Genomic DNA, 11,171 nt, shown 5'->3' with positions numbered 1-11,171 from the left:
GGCTACATGAATATGTAATAAAAGCATATAGAAATGAGGAAATGAAAAATAGAAATTCTGATTAGTGGTTACTTGGTGGTGGAGTGATGTCAAGGAAGAAAGACATGATTGGGGAGGAGTATATGGGGGCCTTCAATTATACTGGTCATTTATTTTTTTATGCTGGGTAGTGGGGACATGAAAATTTGTAATGAAATTTTTCAAGCATGAAATCATTTTTCAAATATAACCTATTTCATAATTTTTTTTTTATAAAAGGCAAGGCAATTTAATTGACAGTGATTTAAGTCCTACTCTTCCTAAGTGCCAGTCCAGGAAAACAAGGCTCCATTCTTCTTCTGACTAGACCATTTTGACTGAGCTGGAAAAATTCTTTGCTATTTCTAAGCTAGTTCACAGTAGCTGAGAGGTGAGCACACTCTTGCATACACAGTATTCAGTTCAGAAAATGGGAGCCTGGGGTGTATCCAGGTTTGCCCCCAGTTCCACTATGACATCAACTCTCCCTCCAAGGAACAATATATAAAACAAAAGTTAAAATCTTCCCTCAACCGTTTACCTAAACCCACTCCCCACAGGTAATCTCCATTGATAGTACCGGTTCAGGCATTTCTCCTATGTACATACAAATACACAGATACACACATAGTTAGGTTTTTTTTTTTCAATTTGAGAATGGAATTATATGGGTATTACTTGGACAGAAGTAAAATTTTAAATGAAAAATAATGTAACTATGTATTGTTCACCCTTATTTTTTTATTTACCAATGTCTCATGACAATACATCAGCTCATAATGATTTACCATACTCTTCCACCATAATTCATTACTTAAACTCTTATTTTTAATTAAGTAAGTGATATATGATCACATTCTAGATGCAAAATTTTCAAACAATACCGATAGGGTGATGAAACCCTTCACACAAGAGTGAGAAGCCTCTCATGAGATTGCTACCCCTAACACACACACACACACACACACTCTCTCTCTCTCTCTCTCTCTCTCTCTCTCTCTCTCTCTCTCTCTCAATCTCAGGCCCCTCCCTGGAGATAAATCACTACTATATTTGATGTACATCGTTCCAGATTCATTTATTCCCATAAAAAAAACAGGTTGTTTAGTTGTTATGTATGTGGTTGACACAGAAATGGTTCTTAACTGTACATAATGTTCTGTAACTTACTTTTGAAGATTTATGCATATCATAACTCATTCAGTCATCCATTAGCTGATATTTATTATTTATTATGATATAATTTATGATGTGCATGATTCAAGGCCCAGTAGACAATGGAAGTCTCCAAACTCATACATTCTGGTGGAACATTCAAACAATAAATGTGAAAGAATAAGTAATATAATTTCAGGTAGTGCTGAGTAATATGATGAAAATAGAGTGGGAATTACAGGGGAGGTGGGGTTTTTTTTAACTATTGCATAGTATTCCATAGTACGGATTAACTTCCAAATTTTTCTACTTGCTTCCTGGAGTATGAGAGACATTTTAGACAGCTATCCAAAACCTATCATAAAAACATATACACACAGCCAACAAACACATATACAACTGAACAAATATTCCATGAAATAATGTTTACCCTGGCCAAGGGTGATGGACTGAAAATTATTATTCTGTTCTATTCCATTTAAAAAAACAAAACCAAAAACCCTGCGAAATTGTTTTCATTGTCCACTGTAGATGTGGCCTCAGTTTGAAAAGTATTGCTTTAAGTAACCAATCCTCTACTGAGATTTAGATTGTTCATAATTCTCTATTACAAACAATGCTGCAGTGAGCTGCTTTATGCTCATTTTGTGACTATTCCTAAGAGCAAGATTCCTGATTGTGTAACTGCTGTTATTTAAATTCTCATAAAATGTAGCATGCTGGAAAACTGAATTCTAATTCCAGACCTGTCACCACTGTGATGTATAACCTTAGGCTGGGCAAGTTCCTGCACCTCTCTGGGCCTCAGTTTCAGCCTCAGTAACCTGCGGATATCTACACCCCAGAATTGGCTCTAAGTTAAAAGCAGATGCCCCACCCCTTGACTCATCGAGGGCAGGGCCTCTGAGCCCTTCTCCCCCTTTTCCACTGCTCCCTATTCCTCCAAAGGGGAGAGGCCTGGAAAAGAGGAGGTCTGAGCAGGAGGGCCGATGCAGGGCGGGACAGGGGGAGGGCAAGAGGGAAGCCGGCCCCTTAGTAGGAAATGAGACAGGGTAGGAATAACACTTTATAAGCCTGACGTCCTCTTCCTCCTGTCCTTCGTTGGCCACCCTCCAGCCTCTGTTCAGCCTCCTCCCCTTCCAGACAGTCCTCACTTCTTTCTCCCCTAGGCAGCAGTCAGCCGAGCCCCCAGCCTGCCAAAACCGGGAGGCCAGGTGGGGTCAGGAACCTCAGGCCCAGGATGTTGTCAACACTGCTGCCTCTCCTGCTCCTGCCTGGCTGGTCCCTTGCTGGCGGAGAAGCCTCAGAGGGTGAGTTGGATGGTTCTGGAGACTCTCAGCCTGTCTGGGGAAATGCGCAAGATCAGAGGAGAGCTGACCCCACAGGGTCTGCAGCCAGCCGCATCTCTCTGTAGCAAGGCAGGCAAGGTCCTGGGAACTGGTTTGTGTCCCAAAGCCAAGGTGAGAAAGTACAGTTCAGCCCCTGGGTAGGAGGTGATGGAGAAGGTTGTGGGGAAACAGGACTGGAAAAATAGAAGAAAGACAGGTAGAAAGGGTAGGGAATTAGCCTCGGGGAGAGGGGGGAGATGGGATGAAGTCTAAATACATAGATAAGAATTTAAGTTTATGTTAGAATGATTGTTCTGTAGGCAAATATAAAGTTGAACTAAAATTGATAGTGGATAGGGGTGAGTCTTGGGAAGATGGCAAGAGTCTCAGATGAGAATAGAGGTGGAAGGAGTGGGTAGACACTGGGAAAACGATGGCAGTCTTGGGGCAAGATGGGCTGAGATGTGCGAGGCAGAAGAGGAGCCTGGATGAGGTAGAGGAAGGTGGGGCAGCTGGTGAGGTGGAACTCGGGTGCAAGAGCAGCTGTGACCAACAGGAGAGCTCCTGGGTGGGGGATCAGGTGCCTGAAATGGCTCCATTTAAGCAGAAGGGGATTTCTTGCCCTGCATTGTACTTGACAGGGGATTCCTCTCCCTTCTCCCCCAGTCTCTATAGCTTCAGTGTCCTCCTCAGAGAGGCAGCAAATAATGGCCAGTATTCAGTGAGTGCTCACTATGGTTAGTACATGTATTGACTCATTTAACACCTGCAATATCTCTACAAGGTGGGTAATACTATCTCCGTTTTACAGAGGAGACTGGGGCACAGAGTATTTAGGAACCTTGTTTAGAGGTGTGCACACAGATTTATTTATTCACACCTGTAGTCACAGAGCACAACTTCTCAAATGCAAATGTGGACAAGACTCACCCACACACACACAGATTGACGCTTCACTCTCTCTTTGATCATTCTCTGGGCACCAACTCTGTGCCAGCCCCTTACTGGGTGTACGAGGCAGAAATAACCAGACATGATTCTTTAGCCAGAGGAGCCCAGTGCAGCCTGTGTGTTTGGAGACAGTTACATAGAATCTGGGAACACTGAAATAGACCCAGTGTGCTAGGAAGAGTAAAAAGAAGAGGCATCAGGAAAGCTTCTCCAAGGAGGGGACAACTGAGTTGGGTCTTGAAGCATGACTATAGGTTTGCCAGGAGGCAAAGCAACCCTGACATTCTCTTCACGTCAGCCGAAAAGCAGCATGAGGAACTCCAAGTAGTCTGATATTATCTAAGCCCAGGGAAGAGGCAAAAATGCAGCTGCAGCTCAGTCTGCAGTTGTGTTCAATGCTGGGCTAAAGACTTTGTACTTGATTCTGTGGACAAATATCCTATAACTGAGTGGCTAAGAATGCTGGACTCGGACTGCCTGCATTCACACCTTGGCCCTTCTGTACCATTTTAGCCTGTTTCCCATACGGACTGTGGTTAATAACAGTAGCTACTACATTAAGCTGATGGGAGGCAGGCGCAAATAAGATAATAATGTGTGTAAAGTACAGTGGCCCAGACCATAATAAGCACTAATAGCCATCATGATTATTGCTGTTGATAGAGGAGTGTACCACTGGAGGATTTTAAGCAGAAGGATGATCTTATTTCTAGGTCAGATGGAGGTCAGGTTAAAAGGGGTGAAACTGAAAAATGAGGGAAGGGGGATGTGGAAGAAGTTACTACTCCAGTCCAGGTGAGAGGCAATGAGGACTGAAGTAGGGCAGCAGCGGAGTTAGAGAACTGGAGATGGAATCGGGATTGCATCGAAGGCCAGGATTTGTCCAGCCAGAAATGGAGGGAAGAAGGAGGAAGGGAAGAGTTCGGCATGGCTCTTCCAGGACTGTCCGGGTTACCCTGGGGCAAGCTGCTTCTGTTTTTCGGGACTCCGCTTCCTCTACTGTAAAACGAAGATAATAAACCCTGTCCTGCCCCTGCCTGCCAGGGTTACTATGAGCGTCAAACGGGAGGCAGGGTGGGAAGAAGCTTTATAATTTACGACGGGCCGAGGTGGGCGGCTGGCCTCTGGGTAGAGGGTTATTATTCTCAGGCTACAAGGCGACCCTCCCACGCCTGCCAGGGCCCAACATGCTGACTCCTGCCCCCAGGTCCGAGGAACCTCCACATGATCCAGATCTCCTACTTCCGCAACCCCCAACAAGTGTGGTACCAGGGCAACGCGTCGCTGGGGGGGCTTCTGACGCACGTGCTGGAAGGCGTGAGCACCAACGTCACGATCCTCCAGCTGCAGCCCCTGGAGGACCCTGAAAGCTGGAAGCTCACACTGGACCGCCTGAAGGTCTACCTGCACCAGTTCCAGGGCCTCGTGGATCTGGTGCACCGTGAGCGGCGCGTGGCCTGTGAGTGGCGCGAGTGCCGTGGGCGGGGACTGGGCGGGGCGTTGAGGGCGGCCCCTCGAGCGTGGGAGGCGTCGCCTGGAGGCGGGACCTGACGAAGACGGGCCCCTGGGGGAGAAGGGGCGTGGCTTTGCAGATGGGCGTGGCCTGCGTGAGCCCGCAGCTCTGAGTGGGGCCTGGGCTCCTGCCTTTGCTGATTGTTGGGTAGAAGCTTGAAGCTGAAGAGAAGAGTGAGTGTCCTAGCTGACCGGCCCTTCGTCAGGCCCTCTTTCTGCCTGACTTCAGGGTAGACTCTTTTGGGAGGCCCTGTCTGTGATCCACCCTACACCCTGATATCCTGGTGGATATCCCCCGACAGCCAGGCACCCTCTCTACAGAGGCCCCTGACCTTGAATCCCTCTCCCACAGTTCCTCTGACCATTCGCTGCTTCCTGGGCTGTGAGCTGCCTCCTGAGGGCTCTAGAGCCCATGTCTTCTTTGAAGTGGCTGTGAATGGGACCTCCTTTTTGAGTTTCCAGCCAAAGACAGCCTCATGGGCAGCAGGCACCCAAACACCCTCCGAAACGGTCGCTTACACCCTGCAGCAGCTTAACACCTATAATCGTACTCGGTACGAAATGCTGGAATTCCTGCAGGGCACTTGTGTGCAGTATGTGCAGGAACACACCACCATGAAAAACTTGAAAGGTACGATGGGATTGGGAATGGGTCTATGTGTTGGGTGGGTTGTAGGCAAATGGATGCACCTGACAGATGGATACCTTGAGCAACAGAAGGCCCAGGGCTGGGGGTTTGGAACAAAATACACACAACTTAAGTCACTTGGTAAACTAGCCACCTTCCTTTGGGGCAGAAATTGGGGTTTGACTCAAACCATGGACTCCTTAGTGCTATGTTCTTCAAGCTAATTCTCTGCATGTTCTGCAGGGAGCCAAACAGGCCGCTCCTACACTTCGCTGGTCCTGGGAGTCCTGGTGGGCAGTTTCATCATCGCCGGTGTGGCTGTAGGCATCTTCCTGTGCACAGGTGGACGGCGGTGTTAATTACTCTTCAGCCCCTTCTGAAAAAGGGCTGGACTGATGGGGTCTGGCAAGGGATGATCTCAGCTCCCTGCAAAACCAGATTCCCCTTCTGAGACATTATATCCCAGAAGGTTTGGAATAGCATCTCCTTTCTTCTCCCTCATCTTCCTACCAAGAGTTTGGGGGAGAGAAGGGGAGGGAGGGTAGGTGGACAGAGTATCTGGTTTGCTAAGAAGCTAAGAACTTACATGCTTTGCTGAACTGGTCTAAATGAATACTTATCTATCTTTGTGGAAAACAGAGGCAGCGGGGGGTGGGGTGTCTATGGCCTATCCTCCAAAGACAGGCAGAATCACCTGAGGTATTCAAAACACATAACCAAATAAAACAAGTCATCCACAGCCAGAATAAACAATATGCAATGCTTCTAGGTGTGTTAGATTTGGAAAGGGATACTGGTACAATAGAAGTAGAAAGAAATAAACAGAAATGGTGGAAGTGTAAAATCCAAGCAATATGGGAGCAAGGAGTTATTAATACTATTAATACATTCCTTATTTATGTAAATGCATTATTATTTCCTCTACATTGCAAAACTTTTGGAAAAGTAGCCTATCCCCTTTGCTTCTACTTCCTCATCTCCCACTTTTCCACCCACTGTAGTCTGACTTCTCTATAAACTAGCCTAAGATCATCAATCACATCTAATTGTAAAAGCTTCATCCTCCCTAATGTCTGCAACATTTCACTGTGGACTAGGACTCTCTTTTTACCCTAACTTCTGAGATACCATATCTAAAGTTTAGACCTGTTTGGGCCACTCAGTTGATCCCTTTGCCTGTGTTAATGCCCCTGCCTTGCATTCACAGTTTGCTTTACTCAGTTCACCTTGGAAATGTTCGCTTCCTTAGAATTCCTTTTTTTTTTGGTTCCTTTTTTTCCCCTTTTGGGTGCCTGGCTGACTTCCATGGCTTCAAACACCATCTATCGTTGTGGTTTATATGGGGAATGGGGAAGCAATATAATTTTGTCTTGAAGAGCGTGTGTTTGTCTTCAGACTCGAGTTTTCTTTGAAACCAGGCATTCAACTTCAAGTCTCAGTTTCTTCACAAACAAAAGGTATAATAAAATGTACAAAAAGGGTATAATAAAAACAATACCTACCTCATAGAGGCATTGCATTAAATAAGATAATACATATAAGATAATATATATATACTCAATAAACATAGCACTTGCTGCTGACCTCCAGACCCCCCACCTTTGCATTGATTTTTCATAAACATCTCTACTTAATATTTTGCAGACATTTCAGAGTCAACCTTATCTTCTCCTCAAACCTGTTCTCTTCCGTTTATTATCAGTTAAACAAAATTACCATCAAATCATATTAGTGTAGAGACCTCAGTGTTAAGCTTTATTTACTTCTTCATTCCCACCTACAAAATGTGATTTCTATAGAATCTGTTCACTCCTTTCCACTCCATTGATTTAATTCAAGATATTATAACTCATCTCTTTCTGTGCCACCCAGTTCTACATTCAAGGAGAGACTTGCTGTTCAGTGACAGGGGGAAGAGCCAGCAGATAGCCTCTAACTGCCTTAGTTCCTTCAGAGTCTGCCTTACCTACAGAGAACAGTCTTGCACAAGGTCATGCTCATGCTGGGGCTGTCCTCACCCTGGTGACTGAGCAAAGCAGGGGTATAAAGGTTCCGCCATTCTGGCGCACTCCAGGACAATCTGACCAGCAGTATTCACTCCAGAGCTCCTGCCAGGTTGGCTGGGTCCTTGTCAGATCTACATTGCAGTTTAAACTTTTCCCTCTGTTCGCTCCTGATTCTTCCTCTTAGTTAATATCTTGCACCTCAAACTCTGTCTCAGCATCCTCTTCCAGAAAAAACCCAACCTGTGACTGACAATCTTTCTCTCTCTCCAAACTGAGAAATTTTCTCAGTCCTTTGTATGGAACATGGCAATAACCTCTTTATTGTTCTCCTGGTCTCTAATTTCTCCGAATTCTAATCCATCCTTTACATGCCAATAAAAAGACAGGGATCTGATGATGGCATTGTTCTGTTTTTTTTTTGGTTTTGTTTTTTTTAAATGTCCCATGCCTATTGAGCTAAATTCAGAATCCTCAAAATAATATTCAAGGTCTTGTACAATCTGGTCCCATCCTTCTTTTCAATTTTATTTCCTACCACTTCTTACCCAACTGTGCTTTAGGTTATTGACTTTAAAAGCATATTTTTAAGTGACAGAAGTAACAGAACAGTGGCAACACAGAAGTTTACAGAGGGAAAGGTGAAAGACCCCTGCTTTCTCCTTCTTCCCAACCCTTTTCCCAAAGGTAAGCAAGACTCTCAGTTGCAAGCAATAGAAACCAACTCTGACAACTAAAGGGGGAAATAAATATATTGGAAAGTTATCAAGTAATCCTCAGAGTTGATGGGAAGGCCAGCTTTTCAAGCTAACATAACCAGGGGTCACAGCCAAAGTGACGACACAGGAGTGGTCTAGGGAAAGGCACCACAGTAGGAACCTCTACCTCCATCACCGCCACGTGCTGCCATCTTATGTGAATTCTACTCTGTTCCCTATGTCCTTCCACAATTTGTTCAAGATTCAGAGTCCTGGTGGGGGCATGCAAATGACCAAGCCTAGATCATGTTGCCTTTGCCTTAGCTGCAAAGGAGGAGTAAGAGAAACTTTAGGTATCTTTGGCTTCGCTTTTGCAGGGTGGGACCCTGCCTCCCATTAAAATTAACACAGAGGAAGAGATTTCAGATGTTGAGAAAACAAAAAGCAAAACTAAATCAAACAAAACCAGAGATGTCCACTACACCTTTTATCTTCAAGCTATTTACTCATTCAGTAAACATGTATCAGTAACATCCATACACAAGGTTTTACGCTATATACTTTGGAAAATACCAAATGATTAAGACATGATCCTTCTCCAGGACCTCATTGTTTACTTGGGAAGCTAAAATATGCAAGTAAGAATAACACAAGGCAGTATATCTTACAAAATATATAAATGAAAAGGCTATGTTGTGATTTACTGTTGTAGCTATCACTTACATATTGCTTTATAGCTTTTTGAAGTCTTTAACTTGAATTTCTCATTTAATATGTATTGAGATCTTGTAAGATGGTATTCATCCTTGTTTTAGATTACAAAACATGCTTTAGTGAGGATAATAAACAAAGTAAATGGCAGAACCAGGACTCAAACCCATGCCTTCATGTTCTAGAATTTATAATTTTTCTCCTCTACTAAAACCAAGGAATGAAGAATATGGCAGGGGGTCTGGGGGTAGTGGTGTTTGTGGATGGGTAAGATATGACCATGCACAGATAGGAAACATAGAACAGCTTAGATAGTGACACAGAGTTAAGAAAAATCAGAAAGAATTTTAGTAAGGACAATTAGCCTACTGTGATAGGAGAAGAGAGGAATGGTGGAAAGGTAGGCTGGGGTTTCATTGTAGTGGGCCTCTAAAGCCTGGTAAAAGACTGAGGAATTATTGAAGGTTGGCAGACAGACTGAAGTCTTCTTTCCCCTTTCAGCTGCATTGCCAAAAAGGGGCTTCCAATGGTTTGAGGGCTACTGACCTCAAGCTTAAAGACCTGGCCTGGACACTGTCCAGATCAAGGTCCGACTAGGTTGGGGAGCAAAAAGGAAAAGAGAGAATGGGAAGAAGCCAATCTGGAGAAGGGTAAAATCTTGGACTGTGAGCCAGATGTACTCAGGCTCTGAGATTTTATATGCATTCATCAATGCTTCCACTGCAGTAGTTCAGGCCTTCACCAACTCTAATTTCAATCACTAGAATCAGATCTTAGTCGCTTTTAGTCCTCTCAAAAAGTCGCCGTCAGAATGCTGTTTCTAAAACATGCCAGCCTTCTGCTCAGAATTCTTTAGTTCTTCCACTGTCCATAGGATAAAATCCAAACTCCTTAGGGTGGAGTTTAAGACCCTCCACAATCCAGCATCAACCTATGTTTTCTCTAGTTTCATCTTCAATCCCTCTGTCTTAATCTGTTTGGGCTGGTATAACAAAAATATCTTAGGCTGGGTAACTTAAACAGCAAACATTTATTTCTCATAGTTCTGGAATCGGGGAAGTCCAAGATCAAGTGCTGCCATATTCAGGCCTGGTGAGGTGCTTCTTGTCGCAGGTGGCCATTGTCTCAGTGTCCTCACATGGCAGGAGTGGGGAGGGAGCACTCTGGGATCTGTCTTATAAGGGCACCAATCTCACTCATGAGTGCTCTCCCCTCACGACCTGATCACCTCCCAAGGACCCCGTCACATTGTGAGAGGGACACAAACATTCCGTCTATAGTACCCTTCCCCCTCTCTCAACCTATCTTCAGGCCCCTCCAAACCGCTCTTCTTTTCTCAAACATACTATGCTTTTTTTTTGGGTTATGCTATTTCATGTCATTATTTTCTCTCCCTGTCAAACTCCTTATTCATCTTTCAAAACCTAGCTCAAATGTCATCTCCTTTGTGAAGCCATCCATGATTCTCTTATACATAGTTGTTTCTTCTCCCCTCTGTGCTCCCAAAGCATGTTTTACAATTCCTATTATAATGTTGTCACACTGTTTTATAATAATTTCTATCTTATTCTGAAATGTGAGTCCTCTGAAAGGCAAAAATTGTGTCACCTAACCTAGGACTGGTACAAAACAGCTGCTAAATATAATTGGAATGAATTAATATTCTGGGCATCCTCCTTCCCATGCTAAGTTCAATAGTAGGTATTCAACAGACTTGTTTGTCAAAATGAATTAATATGGCCTGAATTGTCTGATTCTGCCTGCCATTATCTAGCTGTGTGACTTTGTACAATCACTTAACCTCACCAGTTCTGTTTGCTCACCTATAAAATGAGAATAGAAATCTATGGCCTGCTTGCTTCATATTTCTGTCATAAAGATAACAAAAGACAATGGATATGAAAGCAATTTATAAACTGGAGAGCACTGCACACATGTAAGGGGGTATTGTTATTATTAAAAAGCAATAGCTAAAAAAAGAAGAAGAAGAAAAGCAAAGATTCTAATAAGATGTACATTTTAAGCCCTAGATCAACCAAGAAAATAACTAAAAAGGCAACAAAAGATGGGATGGAAGTGCAGCATGGACAATATAGTCAGTGATTCTGTAACATGTTTCCATGTTGACAGGTATTAACTGCACTAGTTGGGGTAAGGATTTAATAAT

The 11,171-nt window shown here is 43.9% G+C and overlaps 1 protein-coding gene across 1 annotated transcript; it reads left to right on the top strand.

Annotated features, from left to right (window-relative positions):
* Positions 1–2,231: 2,231 nt before the first annotated feature.
* On the top strand, positions 2,232–10,849 carry PROCR (protein C receptor). Its single transcript, XM_017674970.3, has 4 exons — positions 2,232–2,483; positions 4,660–4,911; positions 5,317–5,595; positions 5,836–10,849. The coding sequence occupies exons 1-4, from the start codon at positions 2,414–2,416 to the stop codon at positions 5,949–5,951; spliced, it is 717 nt and encodes a 238-aa protein (XP_017530459.1). The 5' UTR covers positions 2,232–2,413; the 3' UTR covers positions 5,952–10,849.
* The last annotated feature ends 322 nt before the right edge of the window (positions 10,850–11,171 follow it).

This window comes from Manis javanica, chromosome 5 (assembly GCF_040802235.1).
Source record: "Manis javanica isolate MJ-LG chromosome 5, MJ_LKY, whole genome shotgun sequence".
NCBI classification, from domain to species: domain Eukaryota; kingdom Metazoa; phylum Chordata; class Mammalia; order Pholidota; family Manidae; genus Manis; species Manis javanica.
The sequence above is the reverse complement of the archived record's forward strand: the minus strand, read 5'-3'. Positions and strand labels throughout refer to the sequence as shown.